The sequence below is a fragment of the Drosophila elegans genome, unplaced genomic scaffold (assembly GCF_018152505.1).
Source record: "Drosophila elegans isolate 14027-0461.03 unplaced genomic scaffold, ASM1815250v1 contig_468, whole genome shotgun sequence".
Lineage (NCBI taxonomy): Eukaryota > Metazoa > Arthropoda > Insecta > Diptera > Drosophilidae > Drosophila > Drosophila elegans.
The window spans coordinates 1,736,297-1,753,221 of NW_024545855.1; the positions used below are offsets into that span (position 1 = coordinate 1,736,297).

General features: G+C 46.8%; 3 protein-coding genes across 6 annotated transcripts in view; all 3 read right to left on the reverse strand.

The window, feature by feature from the left end:
- On the reverse strand, window positions 1–6,147 carry LOC108143832. Its single transcript, XM_017268382.2, has 5 exons — window positions 5,481–6,147; window positions 1,267–3,920; window positions 949–1,026; window positions 734–877; window positions 1–673 (listed from the first exon to the last, which is right to left on the reverse strand). Exons 1-5 carry the CDS (start codon window positions 6,064–6,066, stop codon window positions 377–379), a joined length of 3,759 nt encoding a protein of 1,252 aa, XP_017123871.1. The 5' UTR covers window positions 6,067–6,147; the 3' UTR covers window positions 1–376.
- LOC108143831 (intracellular protein transport protein USO1) overlaps window positions 3,810–16,925 on the reverse strand; it is a 26,567-nt gene continuing 13,451 nt past the window's right edge. For all 4 annotated transcript variants that reach the window (XM_017268379.2, XM_017268380.2, XM_017268378.2 and 1 more), the window contains 7 exons: window positions 14,433–14,657; window positions 14,276–14,377; window positions 12,841–13,119; window positions 11,212–11,364; window positions 9,193–10,890; window positions 9,030–9,128; window positions 3,810–3,920 (listed from right to left, as the gene is read on the reverse strand). In XM_017268379.2, coding sequence (XP_017123868.1) covers window positions 3,906–3,920; window positions 9,030–9,128; window positions 9,193–10,890; window positions 11,212–11,364; window positions 12,841–13,119; window positions 14,276–14,377; window positions 14,433–14,657 — 2,571 coding nt within the window. In that variant the 3' untranslated portion in view covers window positions 3,810–3,905. The remainder of the gene's footprint in view (window positions 3,921–9,029; window positions 9,129–9,192; window positions 10,891–11,211; window positions 11,365–12,840; window positions 13,120–14,275; window positions 14,378–14,432; window positions 14,658–16,925) is intronic.
- On the reverse strand, window positions 6,670–7,716 carry LOC108143835. The gene has a single exon (XM_017268385.2). It carries the CDS (start codon window positions 7,298–7,300, stop codon window positions 6,764–6,766), a length of 537 nt encoding a protein of 178 aa, XP_017123874.1. The 5' UTR covers window positions 7,301–7,716; the 3' UTR covers window positions 6,670–6,763.

Here is a 16,925-nt window from a genome sequence, read left to right on the forward strand (position 1 = left end):
TTTACTTTTTGTGATATCTCTAACAATGAGATTCATTTATTTAAAGTGAATTTGGTTTTTGCCAACTAACACGGTACCATCTGAATGGATTAATCTGCTTTCAAGTCCTTAACAATGCATTGATATCCGTTTAAAAACTAGTATTACGATTTAAGGCACTATGTAAAGCACTACATACAGATAATTTCAATTCGTATCGTCCAGAAAAACAACTCTTAACAAACACTACATATACGTTAGGCTATATGTACAAGCTAAAATGTGAGGGAGCGGCTAACTCCTTTGTTCCGATAACGGTGATATATCCGATGATATTCGATATATATATATATATATAAATATATATATATATATATGGTATATATATGATTCTTGACTAGCACTCTGGCACGCCTCCCGCCGACGGCGCATTGAATTGGTTGGGATCATAATAGTAGACACTGGGCGACCACGGCCTCTCAGCCCCGGCCGCCAATTCCGGATTAGTAACGGCCACCGTCCGGCAGCCACAATCCTTCGATAGCTTGCCCATTCCCTCGCCGGGAAACTCCTGACCCACCGCCTGGGCACGCAGCACTATCTGGTGGGGACACGCCACCTCCACATCGGTTATCACTCCGGCCTCGTGCCGAAAACTGTAGAATCTGTTTGTCAAATGCCCATCCACATAAATCTGAGGAATATAAAAGGTTTTCAAAGGAATTTGCTGAGTTTTGTATGCAAAGTTTCTCACCTCATATCCTGCAATAGCACGACAGTCCGCCACATCCCATCTGACGAAAAGAGCAGTGCAACCCAAGGGGGTAACACTACTAATTGTAACCGGAAAACTATCACCCGGCCCTGCCCTGTTTGTTGCATCATTTGCCTTGACATCCTAGAAAATATATATACATTGGAGGTTTTTGTTTAACATATGTGATGGGTTTTAGTCAGTGGATAACCTACCTTAGGCTTTGCCTTCTTGTTGCCCAGCACACAGTCCATGGCATGCAGATCGATAATCATCGAGTCTATAAAGTATTTCTGAAAAATACAAAAAAATATATATAGTGTTTTTATTGGAACAACTTTCAAAACTGACGAATTTTATGAAAATCGATCTTATAAAAGGGAAACTATTAATAAGATTATTTTAAATTATATTCAGTATATAAAGTATTTCTGGAAAAACATTAGAATCCTTCAAGTGTAAATGTTGTTTTTGTTATTTAAAGTTCAGAATTAAAAAAGATTATTATATGGATTCCCTTAGGTTTGACTTACCATTTCGCAGATTGGATCGCACATGGCCGAGCGAAGGGTCTTGGAAACCGTCTTGCACTCGTCGTCGCAGATGAGGGCGCGGCAGTGGCAGCAGAGGCATCCCTGCTCAGGCGCCTCCTCCGGGCACTCCTCGGGGCACTCCTCCGGGCACTCCTCATCGCCCTCCTCGCCCTCCTCGCACTCCGTCGGACATGTGTCGCAAGGCTCGGGTGTGTCCTCACAGGAGTGCAGAGCCGTCTCATCACCGCCAGGACATAGTCCGCAGTCCTTGAGAGCCTTGCGTAGGAGCTCCTCGCAGAGTTTCTTCAGTTCGGGCGACAGAGCTCCTTCGGGTAGCAGACCAGTGCAGGGAATCTTCGGCGCCGGCGTCGGTGGTTCTGGCTCGGCACAGGGATCTATGTTGTAGGGATAGGCCGCCCAGTCCGTTTCCTCCTTGGTCCACGGAGAGCAGGACACCATGCCGGCGAATGGACATATCTGCTCGCTCTTGTCCTCCTTCTCGCTGGGCACAGTGTTCGTGGCGCCATCACAGATCTCTTTCAGGGTCATGCTGTGGGCCTTCTGTTCCGACTCATTGCCCTCCACATTGATGTCCGCCTCCTGCAACTGCTTGTCGAAGAACGCTTTCAACTGCTTGCAAAGATCCGACTCCTCCTTGCAATCACAATCCTTTTTCTCATCCTCATCGCCCTCGCAGTCGAGGAATACATCGCCATCTAGGCCATCTCCCGAGCAGGTTCGTGGGTCTCCGATGTCGAAGAACTGCTCTGAGGATAGGTGGCACGGCTGAATGACGCACTTTTGGGTCTCCGCATCTGGCGGGAAATCCGGGTCCAATTCAAAGGCGTAGATATCGGTCTCGGGGATCTCCGGTTCGCCTGGCGGCAGGAAGCATTTGCGCAGGTAATCCTCCAGCTGGTGGAAGCACTCCAATCGCCGGAGCTGCCTCTTCGTCTTGGGTTTCTCGCCGGGCTCCTCCTCTCCACCCTTCCGGTCATGTTCAGCCTTACAGCACTCATCGAATTGCAGACAAGGCGGCGATGGTTCGTCCTCCGGTGCAACTGCAGTCTCTTTTTCGGATCTTAGGAGAAGCGTGAGTTCCCGGAAGAGCTGCTGTATCATACAGGGACGAGATACGCCGCAATCGCAACTAGGACTTGTAAGCTTATCCATCAACTCAAGAATGCGCTGTTTTCGCGTGCTGCAGGGGTTGCTCTTATTTCCACAGGGATCTAGTGGTGTCTGAAAATCCGAGCCCTCCTGGGCACTCAGCATTTCTGGCATATCATCCTTCAGGTAGCACTGGCATTCCCTGTTAACACACGGTGACTTAGAGAGATCCTCCGGAGGGGGTTCATCGTCATTGCACAGGCAACTGCCGCCAGAGAGACTTCTGTGGGTGTGCAGACTGGTCTCGATGAGACTGGAATCGGATTCGGAGGACTTGTCGCAGTCACAGAACTTCTCATGCGATTTGAGGCTCACTTTCCTAGAGCGGAATGAGTTACTGGGGCCACATTGGGATGTCTGGAATTCCTCGAACTGGGAGAAGCCGGATGGATGTTGGATCCTGGCGGAGGCACAGGGCTGCAAGTTGCTTTCGTGATTCTCTTTTTGATCCTTGAGATGGGATGGAACATCGGCCAGGGCGGACACAAAACCCTTGGTGGACTGCTGTTCCGAGGCACACAGGCAGGTGATCTTGCCCACAATCGACTGAGACCGTGTGGTGGCCGAGGTCTCGGTATCCGCTCCAAAGGAGGGTTGATTGCATGGATGACCACTTGACAAGCTGCGATAGTTCGCCGCCTGGCTCGTTGGATAGGACACCATCGAGGGCACCTTAGACGTCTGCGTGGCATTGCATGTACAGGGAGCTCTGGCAGGCTGTTCAATGGGACTAACTTCAATCTCCGGATCCGGATCCTTGAGGGCAGACAACCAGGTCACGCCACTTTGGTTCGGTGGATGCGACTTATCGAGCATACTGGATAGGCTCTTGGAACGCGAGTGTTTGCTTTTGACTTTGTTGCCACCAGAAGTCAGGGTGAAATTGGTTTTTAAGGAGGATCCGTTGGGATCCGAGGCCCGGCTATACGATGGGGCACTCACCACATTGCTCTGGTTGGCCCAATAGGGCGGCATGGAGCCACAGGTGCAGGGATCGAGGAGCTCCTTGGTGCAGGCAGTCAGGGCACTCTTGAACGAGGTGAAAGCACTTTGTTCCGTCACCGAAGTCCTCACTGAGCAGGGAACTTTTTGGCTTGGCAGTTTGTCATTGCGACTCACGCCACAGGGAAGCGATTCCTGGTGGCACTGGCACACGTGGACCTTAACCGCCGGCGGATCGGCGGACTTTGATCTCTTGGCCTTGCACGAGCAGGTGGGCCCCTGTCCCTCCTCCTCCTTATCCTTCTCCAACTTCGATTCCGGCTCAGATACTGGGTACTTGGGTGTGTGGTGCTTCCGCAGAAAGGAGGCCTCCGTCTGCGAGGGCTTGGCATGGGGATCCTCGATGTCAGATGGCTGGGACTGCCACTTCGACGGCTTCGAGTGGGTTTTCAGGTAGGATTGCTCGGTCTGTTGGTGGCGGGAGTTGGGGTTGTTGTCGTCGGATTGTCGCTCATGCTGCATGTACATCAGAGCCGGGCATTCTATGGGTGAGAAAAAAGGGGGAGAAGTCAGAACAATGTTTAATTAGGGATTGTCTGAAATGGTTGATTCCCCAGAACTTGGTTTACATCTCACTCTATACATATTGAACCTGTTGGGACTTTTCCATTTCAATATTAAAAATTACTAATATTGCTTAATATTTTTTTTGGTCATAAATTGCAAACATTTTGCCTAATATTTCTTTTTTGCTTCGTCCCCATATTAAAATTTGAAACGTAACTGCTAGACCATCGACATATCGAATCATCGCGATTTAACCACTGAAATAATGTAAGTAACAAAAATCAACCGTCACTATAGATTGATTCCAAGACTATTATATTTCCGTAGATCAAATGCGACTTTAATTTTAATTAACAATACCAAAGTTATAAAATAAAATATACGATTTAAGCGGAAAGTCTGAAACATAATATTGTTGTAATTTTCGACTGTTTAAAGATACATATTCATTCAAAATATTTGTATAAAATGCAAAAAAGTTAAATTTAAAAAAACTAGAAATTGTTTAAGCTAAGTTGTAAATGTAGTTTAAGAAGCCGACGTCGCTAACGATGTTGTTGCGGTTAAGGCTCGCAAGGATGAGCGCTATAACCGATACCGAACCGATACCGCAAACCGCTTCGTCCCGATTCCCCGGTTAGAACACACACGACTCGATTCGATTTGATTCGATGGGCAAGCAAACACATTTTATTGGAATGGGTGATTCGGGGGTACGAGCAGTTCCTTGATCTCAGTGAGTTGGATCTCGCGTCCGCGCGTTAACTCCGGCTGGGACCACATCTCGGCATGGTAGAGCTCCAGGAACTTGGCCTCGGCCTTTTCCCGGCACGGACAGAAGTCAAAGTAGGAGGCCTGGCTGCAGACCTCCCGATCCTCGAACTTGGTGAAGATGGTGCCGCGCTGGACGCAGCGGCAGACCTTGACGTTGACGTGATCCTGGTTCTGGTCAAAGGAGCGCTTCCGCCACGGACACATGCAGCAGCCACAGTTGCCGGGACAGAACACGTTGCCATCCTCGTCCATGATGGGACTGGGATCGAAGCGGCATGGTGAGCAGTTGGAGAACTCCTTGTTCTGTGGCCGGGCCATGTAGTATCGCTTGCTGGTCCTCGGTTGATCTTCCGGAGGTGGAGTTGGTACCTCCGACACGCTAGACAGCATGTCGTCCGACTCCTCGGTGAGGTATTCCTTTTCGGGCTCTGGCGCATAGATCTTCAAGTGATCCTTGGTGCGCTCCCCGGCCTCCAGATCCTCCAGCGATTCCTCAACCGGTGTGAGCGAAGGCAGTGGCTCTGGCAGTGGCTCCGGCTCGGGTTCGGGTTCGGGTTCGGGTTCCGGCAGCGGCAGCGGCAGGTAACATATGGAGATCACCTCCCGCGTCTCCCGATCGTACCGATGGCCACAAGTGGCGTTGGTGCAGCGGTAGTACTGTGAGGTTGAGTCCCCACAGCTGCCCATGTAGGTCGTGCTGGCGGACCTTTCGGTCAGCTGATGGGACTCGCAATTACGCATGTGTTCGCTAGCGGATTTACCTGAGCTGGCCTGGGGTGGAGCCCTCGGGGCGGAACGCATCCGCTGCTCAGAGCGGCACTGGCAGATGGACTCCTTGCGATGCTTTTGGCCGGCCGGCGGATGATGCTTCTGCTGGCAGCTGGCCATCTTGCCGCTCTGCGGATTGAACTCCAGCGGCATCTGGACAGTGACGGGCTTGCCGTGCAGCGGACATCCCAAGCGACTCTTCTTCGGATCCACCAGTCGAGCAGTCAACTCCAGGGTGACGGCACACGGGCGATTCCAGCCGCCGGAGTTGTCGAAATTCTTGAGCAGCATCTGGGTAGCATTGGCCGCCCGTTCCAGGGCGTCCCGAATCGCAGCCGGATCGTCGAATTTGCAACGACTGGTGGCACTGCGGCCCTCTCGCGGCGAATCCTCCGCCGGGCCGAGGCAATCGAAGAAGATGTCCTGCTCACTAGGCTGCTGCTGGAAGTGGTCGCCCATGAAGAGCAGTCGGGTGGAGTCCATGCCGGGGGCCAAGGTGATGGTGCTCTGGCTGACGAAGCGACCCCCACGAGTAAAGTCACTTCTATCCATGCTCGGATTGGCGAGGTCCTCGTCCATAACGTTGAACGATTCGAACTTGTCTGCCCAAACAAAGTTTTTAACTCTCAATTTTTAAGTGTGTATTGCCTGCTCGAGTGGGCCTAAATTACTAAATCCAGACGGACCGAAAAGTGACATTTGGGATTGGTTTACTTTGGTACGACCTCCTATGATTTCACTTAAAAAAATTTGTTGACTTTTGATTTTTAAGTATACAATGGGCAATTTACATTGCGAGGTTTCTACTAAAATCTTAAATCTAGCATTTTATTTTAAAGCTTTTTAGCAAAATACGAACTTATTCTAAAATGGCTAAAATATGACTCACTGCCCAAACAACACATACGTTCATACAGCTAATGTCATCCAAACGATTCATAAACCATTTATTTTTTTGGTTTTTGTTTTTTTTTTAAGACATTATTTTTTCGAAAATTAATTGAAATACAAAAGTTTCCCGGCTTTTGGAATTACAATTATAAAACGAGCCCAACGAGCTATTGCACTCCACATTTTCACAATCTTTTTACTTTTGGTCTTATACAAAAGTAAATTCTAAAAAATTACCAACGTGGCAGAACTGCCTAATGTTGTAGAAAAAACCCAAGAACGACATAAAAATTTGTTCTAAACATTGCTCAATTTAATGGTTAATAAATTTTGAAGAGAAGCAATCACTTTGGGGACATGGAATGGTATTTGCAATCAGTGGAATTCACGAGCTTTGATTCGGCTCCTGGCCATCGGAGCAAACGTGTTCCTGAGTGCTCCATCGCACACTGGACCTCCTGCTCTTGGGTCTGCTCTGATTTTTGGGTGCATTGCAGCCGCAGAAGGTGCCAATTGACTTCGGCTTGAAGATGTTCACCTTGACCTGGCCGCTCTCCGGATTCAGTTCGATGGGCAGCTTGAGGGTCACCGGGTCGCCAATCAACTTGCATTGCCTGTCCTTGGGACAGGGACACTTGTCATCGGTGTGGAGACGGGCACTGACCTCCAGTGTGGCCGGGTAGAACCGGGTCATCGTTGGACGAGGGGGCACACAAAAATCGGTGCCGCCATAGCACCTTAAAAGCCGCTGTGTGGCAGTGGCTGCTCGTTCCAGCACGGCCCGAATCTCCACGGGATCATCAAATCGGGGAGCCTGTTTGCAGATAACCTCATCACCACCACCCACTACCGATTCCGGCGAACACTCTTCGTCACTTCGGCAATCGTAGAATGTATCCACATCATCGTTTCCGCCAAACATAATGCATTCAGCAATAACAAATTTGGAAAAATCTGGGAAAGAACTTACTCAAACGAATTCAGAAGTGATTATGCAAAGGGAAACTAAGCTCAAGGCACTACAGATCTAGGAAATCTCTAGAAAGTAAATAACCATCTGAAACTTTATAGTAATTGCGCACAGAAGAAGATTTTCCGAAAATCAATTCAAAGATCTAACTAAAGATCCAACATTTGGCAACACTCATAAAAACCAAAAAATATCCAGTTTGTACTTGGTAATTATATCTATAGTATTTATGTAGTAGTAACATAGATGAACCTAAGTTTCTTTAACATGTCAGACCATTAGAATAAAAGTAATCAGTAGCCACTTGATTATTTACATTTATAGTATTTATGGAGTATTTATGGAGTATTTACATCGTTATTGAGATCATGAAAAGGGGCATTCATTTGGGAGCCCTGAACAACAAGGAGTTGCTTCGCTCTACGGGAATGTAGATGGTGCAGCAGAACTCCGACTCCATCTTCTGATTGTGGAAGAGCACGAGTCGAGCATGGATACGCTGCTCGATCTGGTCCAGCAGCGCTGAAGTTGCGGGTTTGAGGGCCAACATCAAACTCCTCACACAGCCCAGAGCTGCCACAAATCCTTCGTAGCTCTCCAGCGATTCCTGGTTCTTCTTCTCCGTCCACATGTCCTGCAGGAATTCCAGCTGCTCACGGAAGTCCTCTCCATCCTCCCACAGGTGGAGAAGACGTGTCCGGAAGGCGGACACATCGAAGTACCCATTGACGGCATCCTGAAGCAGATCAACGAAGCAGCGGGTTCGCAGTGGCATCAGCAGCAATCGCTGCTCCACGCCCACATCCACTTGGACTCCGCACTCGACGGATTCCGGCTGAACTTGGGCCTCCTGTTCACAGCAGTCAGTCGTGGTCTGGATCTCCTCCTCCACACTTTTCGGGTCTTCTGTTTGGGTAAAGGACCCGCTGGCCAGTGATTCCCAATCCAGATTGACCACCTCGGCATGCAGGGAGTACAGGGAGATTACCGACTTGGTCGAATGAGCCGTGTGAACCGACAACACCGAATGGAAACTGTTGCAGGAGAGGCTCTGCTGGAGCGGATATTGATTCGCAGATCTCGCGCGAGCACGGTACATGCGCCTGAAGATGAAGCGCCTTAACATGGATCGCTTATGGCGAAGGGCACTTGACTGCTCCCCCTTCTTAACCTTTGTTTTTGGCTTTTTGCCCTGCTTCTCGGGTTCCAGTTGCCTTAAGGAAGAGGGCACCTCGGAAATATTTTTCTTTTCGTCATCTGGTGACTTAATGACTTTCAGATTCGTGCGACTATCAGCTCCGCCTCTAGATCGTCGAGATTTTTGGGCATATCGGCCCACTTTAAAGCCCTTTGGCCGGGTTGTGGATGCCTGGACACTTACACAACTAGATTTCTTGCTACTTAGAAGGGGTTCACTTGAAAAAACTTCTTGATCTGGTGAACTATCTTGAATGGCCTGACTTTGCTGACGTTCCTGACCATCTTGACTTTCTTGACTTTCTTGACTTTCCTGACTTTCTTGACCTTCCTGAATTTCATGACCTTCTGGACTTACTTGACCTACTTGACTTTCTCGACTTGTTACAGTCGGCAGTCCTGACCCACTTAACCTAGCTGATGAGGCATCCAGGGCCGTGGCCCAGCTGGTGCCTTCTGATTCCGGGCTCTTGACTTGACTCACCTCGGACGGACTCTGGGAGAGCAGGGTGTCCGCCAGATGCTTCACGCTGCAGGCGATGGCCTGGAAGTCCTTGTGGAGGGGCAGATCGAAGTCACGGCCCTGTAATCGAAAGCAGAGATAAGGATAAGGATTCACTTCAGTATGTGATGGCTACCCGACTCACCTCCAGGTCGAGCAGGGCCACGCCCAATCCTTGGCTGGCGGCCTGCAGACTCGGCACTTTGTCCTTTTTGGCCCGCTTGGCAGGACTGTCGTAGAGCTCATCGGCCAGACTGTAGCCCTCGGGCATGACGCCCAGTTTGCGCTCCATGAGCTGGCACTGCTCGTCCTTGGTGCGCAGCTCGTCCTCCAGGCAGCGGGCCCGCTCCTCCGAGTCCCTCATCTGCGTCTCCATCTGGCGGATCTTGTTCTCCAGCGTGCCCACCTCCTCCTTCAGCTCGCTGTTGGTCACCTCGATGTGCAGGTACTCCTTCTTGATGTCGAAGATCTGGGTGCGCAGGGCATCCGTCTCCTGTCTCAGCTGATCCTCGGTGTTTTGTTGCACCTTCTTGGCAAAGCTCAGGTCATCCATGAGGGCCTGACACCTTCGCCTCTCGGTTTCCAGTGCCTCCGTCAGGGGCATCTTGTGCTCCGCCTCCATTTCCATCTTGGCCATCACGCTCTCCATGCTGGATTGCAAAGTGTGATTCTCGGTTAGCAGATCCCGATGCTCCTTGGTCATCCGAACCAGGCAGGTTTTCAACGCCTGTTCGCCCTCCTCCAGCTGCAGGATCTTTTCGCTGGCCGCCCGGGAATCCTCCCTCAGGCAATCCTGCAGCTGGGCTATCTTCTGCTTGAGACTGGCCTCCTTCGCTTGGTAGGCCTCCTCGCGCTCCTTGTACTGCTGCTCCAGATCCACCCAGTGGGAATCAGCCGTCTCCATGGCCTCATAGTGGCGCGCATTCAGCTCTTTCAGCTGTACTCGCAGGCTCTTGACCTCTTCCTTGAGGTAATTGATCTCACGACCCTCGCCCGGTTCGGCATATCCTGCAAAGTGCTCTGTGTGCAATTTGGCATTGGACTCCAGACCTCCTGGCCCTGCAGAGTCATAGCCCGAGGAGAGTCGAGGACTGGCCTCCGGCGACGAAATGCTGTTGCCCATTTTGGCCAACGATAACAAACGACAGATCAGTAGCCAAGGCAGTGATCTTCGCAGATCTTGCAGCTCCTTTCTGGCCTGCTTTCGTTCCGTTTGGAGGTGCTCCAACTGGGTTTCTGCTGCCGCGAGGTCCTCTCGCAGAATGAGTACCTCTGCCCTGCAATCCTGATACTTGGCGCCCAACGCCTCCTTGCCAAATTCCAACTCCACGTTGCGCTGGCGAAGTATTTCCAATTCCACCTCGTTTCGTTGCAGATGGAGTCGCGTGTCGTTCTCCGCCTCCTCGAACTCGCACTTGGCCTCCTCCAATTGGGCGTTCTGATCGATTAGCTGCTCCACCCGGTCGCCCAGCTCCTTGAGATCCTTCTCCAACTGCAACTCCCTCTGCAATCTCTGGGCCAAGTGGCGGGCCTGCGTCTCACCACTGCTCTCGTAGATCAGTAGCTTGCCCTCCAACTGCTCCAATCGCTCCTGGTAGAACTGCAGATGCGGATGGCTCACTGGATTCGAAGGCAGGTCGCACTCAACGAACACTCCACTTTCGCTCAGACTGCTGCTCTGCCACGAGCTCACCTGGCTGCAGTGCCTCTTGCTGGGCGTGGGCGGAGTGGTGGGCGTGGCACAGTTACTATACGGCTGAACAGTGGCTACGATCCTGTGATTCTGATTGTGACTGTTGTGACTTTGAGTTGGGTTGTGCCTCCGCGGAGTTTCCGTCCGGTTCTGTATAGCAAACAAATAAAACAAAACTTTAATTTAAGCGATTTTTCTTAGTCCGAAATTTGCATTAAGCTGGTTAAAACAACTAAAGAAAAAGGAAGAAGTTTGGTATCAGTATCTTTGTATATAGATTGTATATGTCTACGTTGTGTTTTCTACGATTAACTGACAGACATTTCTGAGGTAGCCATGATAATGAAATATGATTTATATTTAGAGATGGGGAGAATGAGGTGACTTTCAGACAAAAGTTATATTCGGGTTAACAATTCAGTTTTAAACGTCAAGTAAAATTAGCTCAATGCTAGAAGGGCTTATACACACCTGATCGCCTGGCATCTTGGCATCCAGGTCCAGTTGCTGGACGCACTGCAGCAATTGTTGCAAACAACGCTTGTCCCGATCCTCCAGTTGCTGGGCAGACTGCTCCAGCAAATCCTGCAGACTCTGGCAGTGGCCTTCGCAGGTGCTCTCCATCTGAAATGCATCGAAGTTGGAGAATAAATATACCATTTAGATATAATCTGCTGTTTAACAGTTACTTAGGCAAATTATCACTGGCACTTTATGCTCCACTGCCGACACTGACACACTCTCGTGTGCACACCACCGATCTTCGACTAATTTCACTTTGGTAGCTGCTCGAATAATTACTTTTGGTTATTGCAATTAGGCGAGTGAATTGGACTTTCAAGCTGAACGACTTTACTGCTGCTGGCTGCCAGCTGAAACTGTTCGGCTCTAAAAATTAAACGTACCGCAACTGAAAAACAGCAGAATTTACTTGTTGATAGGGGCATCGAAGTGGATTTACCCTCTGAACAAATTTATTCACTATCTTTGAGATTCTTGCAAAACAGAAAATAAAGTGAATATTCTTAGTGATGTACAACAAGGCGCTATAATTAAAGAACAAAATTTATTTTCAACCTTTTTTTTAATTGCTTAATATCTGTTTCCAAAAAATGTTTTTCCATATATATATTTTCCAATTAAAAATGTAAGCAAATCAAAGAATATATAATTTTTTTTAGAATATGTGTATAATTTTGTGATTCACTATAAAGAAATATAACAGGGTATACCAAACTGCTAACCAAAAAACTAAAAATGCCCACTGCACTTAATATTTTCAGAATATCAAATCAAGGCTTCATAAGCAAAAATTGGTTTTTTAGAACCGAAAGAGTTTTAAAACAGATTTTTAATTTTGTGACAAACCTATATACCTTCATCTGCTCCATTTAATGGGCAGCACTAAGGTGTGGGGCCAACAAAGCCTTTGGCTTGATTTGGTTGTCTATGAGTAACGACAAAAGACTCACAAGTATAACAAGATACGTAGATGGCTGCCACTTAGGGCGCTACCCTTATAAGAAGCGTTTTAAGCGCTTGACTCTGATTTGGCTAAAACAACTCTTAGACCAAATCGTCTACATGGCCAAGAAGCGACACTAGCATGGTAAAATTGTAGGCGTTGATCACGGATCACAAATCACGGATCGCGGATCAGAGATCGATGTAGTCACATGAAGTCGCAGAGTGCAGACTCACTGGCAATTGGAAAGTTTAACCACAGATTTCAATTCCTGAATATTTTATAACACAGCCTAATGAGTTTGCCATTAACTGCGGCTGCTCCAGTGAAACAATTTCAATTGGAAAATAGAAAGATTGTTGTTGCCGTTAAAACCAAAACAATTTCCGTGCTGGCTTAGATGCCAAACAAAACTGAGACTGACTTCGGCACACGAAGCTGGCCAAAAGCGCTGACTTGGCTCAGACTTGGCGCGCTCAAGTCGGGTTCGGATGAAGACTCGGCTCGATTCATTCATAAACAAGCCAGCCAAGTGAGTCACTCGCTCGAGTGGTTTCACAAACAGGCTTTCGAGTGATTCGCAGTATGGGATTTGGATGGTGATGGGGATGGGGATGGGAATGCCATTTGCCTACCTTATCGTTATCATCTTCCAGTTCGAGTATGCGAAACTCGAGGAGTTCATTCTGTTCACGCAGTTCGCTGGTCTCCTCCTCGAAGGCTGAGTGCTTCTCCTCCAGCTCCTTGATGCGCTGCATCAGTTCCGCGATCTGGGCCTGCCTTTTACCGCTACCCATCACCGCTTTTTCCGCGGCATCCAGCTCCTGTTTCATCAGCTGCACCTCCGTTTGCAGGCGCTCGTTCTCCTTCTGGTACATTTCCGCTTCCTTTTGCAGCTTGTCCAGGTCCTGCAGCTGCAAGAAAACGAGGGTGGATTCAGTAAGCGTTCAACGGAAACTATTCTAGAAACCATGGGAATTAATCCCTGGGAAATCCTAGAACTCTGATGAAAATTCTTCAATTTATACGTCTGCTATTTTTGTTCAATCTTTTTGCTCTACTTATGTAATCATTTTATAAAATATATAATCAGAAAAAACATTTTAGAATTCAACAAGTAACAAGTAATCATTAGCGTTCAGTGTAAATGCATCGTATTGGTGCGATTATTTAAAACTGATTTTGTTCTGTTTAAAAAAAATCATTAACATTTTTTTAACGCTTTTAACACAAAAAATTTTAAAACTCAGTTTAAAATTTTTACAATGGTTAAAAAATATTTTACACAATATTTAAGGAATAATTTCAATTATTTTCTAATTTCATTTGCACTATTTTGCATTTTAAGGATCAGCACAAAATATTGCGGTTTATTGTATTTATCAAAATACTGTTTTAGACAATTTCAGAAGAAAACAGACATTTATTAACTATTGTTTCAGTTGTGTAGAAATTCATAGTCTAAATAATGATAAATTTTGAAGATCAGCCAAAGGTATTAACTACCTGAGTAAACAGTTCATGACTTTTGTATTTCATGACACCTAATCTCAATAATAAAACAACGTAATTAATTTCGAATTATAGGTACATTTATCAAAGAATTGTTTATGAAAAATGCAATCTATGAAGTAAAAAACATACGTTTATTTACATTAGTTTTTCTAAAAATAGTCGGGTAGAAATCATGGTATAAATCATGCTAAATTTTTAAGATCAGCTAAAGATCAGATCAGATGAGTTATTTATTTCCAGACTAAACAATTAATGGTTTTTGTATTTCATGAGACTGAATCTAAGCAACAAAACATTTTATTTATGTTCGAAATGTACATTTATCAAAGAATTGTTTATGCAAAATGCTAAGATCTATAAACTAAAAAACATAGGTTTATTAGCTGATATGTATCGTTTTAGTTTTTCTAAAAATAATAAATCATGACCGAACATCATTAATCAAATGATTTGTAGCAAGCGTCTCCTCAAGCCTAAACTTTGATGGACTTGTCTTGTTTTTAAAGACTAATTTAAACTACAAAAACTACCTGCTGGCGGAGACCTAGTACTTACAGTCTGCCAAATCACGCCGCTGTCCGATCCGCTCGAGGGCGGCTGCGGGCTGATGGAGGGCGGGGCCGAGGACAGAGCCGAGTCCGTGTCCGAATTGGGATCCTTGAATGGGAGGCAAAAAGTGGTTTAGATGTCGGAGTTCGATGAGATGACTCACCTTTGATTTGGCTGCTGCCGGATGATGATGATGATGATGATGGCTGCCGAGCAGCGTCGTCATCCAAGTGGTGGCCCTCATCTCGTCGGGGGCCCTCATGCGAGGAGGAGCCTCATCATCCAATCCATTCGGCTGACTGCTCTTCATTGTTGTGCGCATCTCGAGCGCTGATTTATGTGCATTTTTCGTATTGTTGATTAGCTCAATGTTCTTGAGTTGGGTTATCTGCGGGAAATGCACGGGGGGAAAAATTAGAAAATGTCGTGTCGTGTCGTGCCATAGTTACATTTATTCCACCACTCTCTATCACTCTTTACCCACGTTTTCTTTGGGGCGACCTGGCCCAGAATGGACAAAGCAATTAACAAAAGAATCTGTTTTTTATCTGCGCTTTCGTGGCGCGTACGTATAAACTATATAGTATGTGGAATTCTGGTATAAAAAAAAGAGGGGGCCTCAGAAGCGAAGAAAACTGAAAAGAACGCTCCGCTTTGCGGTGTTCTCTTTACATGTGTGTTAACAGTTATGACTTGATTTCTTGCCACAGACACATAGCACACATTTCGCTAAAAAGCGCCAAATCATTATTATGGACAGGTACAGGTTGCTTTTGATCCGGACAATGGGTACCAGTGGTGGGTTCCAAAGTGACACGGGTCAATGACACAGCCGAGAGATCAAAGTGGGGAAAAAGGAAAAGGTGCGTCAGATTAGCTAGGCCAAGGCACCTATCCACCAATCCATTAATCCACCAATATACCGATCCTGGTCGTGAATCACGAAACTCCACGAGACTCCACGCACTATTGAATTTACAAAATTCAAAAGTCTCATCACGATTTTCATGGTCACGATGCCATCCATCTGGCCTGTCAGCTAATTAGCCTCTAAGACCAACGTCAACGTCTGAAAATCAAGCAAGCCAAGCCGAACCCAATTCGAAAAGCCAAATCACTTTCCAATCAAGCAACGCCCAGTTATGTTTTACTTTCATGTCAATCGCATGTTTTATATAACACCCATAATAGCAGTGTTATTATACGCATAATGCAGCATTATGCTAATTTGTGGGCCTCGTTGGACATGAGTGTGTTTTGGTTTGGGTTTGGGTTTGGGCTTGGGCTTGGGCTTGGGCTTGGGCCCGGAGAAATCATTAATCAATTGTGAAACGAGGTATGCTCATATGTACGGTGTACAACCAAAAGGTTTCCAGAGAGCCAGTGCAGTGACCAACATCAACGTACATCGCTTCATTTCACAACTGACCGCACTGGGAAAAATAATAAATTGAGTTAGGGAGATTGTACATGTGCACTTCAAAAGCTAAAATTATTATATATTTAACATTTTCTTTAATTGCTCTAATCTGGGTTGCTATTTTATGATATCTTTCTTAAGATATAATTAGTTTTGCATGAATGATTTTATTAACTTCATTATTTATGCATTTCAATTCCAGTTTAACTAAATAACAATAGAATAAAACAATAAAAATAAATTTACATATAAATAATTCATCTATTCAGAAATCAGTTAAGTAAGTAACTTCTGGCATTCTGAATAGCAGCTAAATTCTGTATTCAATCGTTGTGAAAGTTTGAAATCTAGATAAAGTTTTAACAAGCGAATTAGTTTTTCTGAGTGCAGAGATATGTATATGAGAGTCCAGGGTCTGGGCCCAAAATGGAGTTGCTTTTGCTGATGTATTGCTGCTGGCGTTGGTGTCGCATGCCTGCACGTCTTCGATTGAAATTATCGGCTGAATGTGGACTGTGGACAGCCGGGCCCGAGATCGCCGACCGATACCCAGACCTGAGCTAACCGTTATGGTAATTTCTTGGATCGATTCCAAAAGAACTTTTTGCATAACGGCCGGTTAACGAACTCGATCAACGTGCTCGGGGCGATTAAGTAAGTGGCTGTGGCTGTAGTCCCCCATTCCCCAATCCCCAATCCCCAAACCAAAGCAAACCCCACCCATCTACCCTCAATTCCGGGGAACACACTTTTTGATGGCTCTATTGATGCCATATGCAGATTGCGCTAAATGCAGCGTCGACGTTGCGAGACGGAGATGCGCCATCGGGTCGATTTCAAACGCTCGATGGGTTTGGATTGTTTGTAAATCTGTCGGCAGTCTCAACCTGCTGAGCCATATACGATGCGGAGATGCCCAGATACTCAAACACTGAGATACTCAGAGACTCGGATACTCGGATGCACATACTATAGGTGTGTTTATGTCTCGCTGTCGGTCTGTTTGCACAAGCCGCGGGCCAAGTGATTGTGATTATGATTGTGTGAAATGATTTTCCTTTCTGCAGACAGGTTTCACTTCGATCGGTGCAACTGCCACTGCAACGCCGTCTCCAACGTTCCGGGTTCGACTCCCCCGGTCCCGGTCCGTGGACGATTACGTGTTCCAGCAGCCATCAAAAGGCATCGCCGGTGTCTTACAAACAGATATGGTCATTCTAATAGCACTCAATGTGC

Coding starts and splice junctions, on each gene's coding strand:
- LOC108143835 (XM_017268385.2), bottom strand. CDS start 7,300: ATGTTTGGCGGAAACGATGATGTGGATACATTCTACGATTGCCGAAGT.
- LOC108143832 (XM_017268382.2), bottom strand. CDS start 6,066: ATGGACGAGGACCTCGCCAATCCGAGCATGGATAGAAGTGACTTTACT. Junction 1,027..1,266: donor GCGATCCAATCTGCGAAATG/GTAAGTCAAACC, acceptor TGTATTTTTCAG/AAATACTTTATAGACTCGAT. Junction 674..733: donor GTGCTATTGCAGGATATGAG/GTGAGAAACTTT, acceptor TATATTCCTCAG/ATTTATGTGGATGGGCATTT.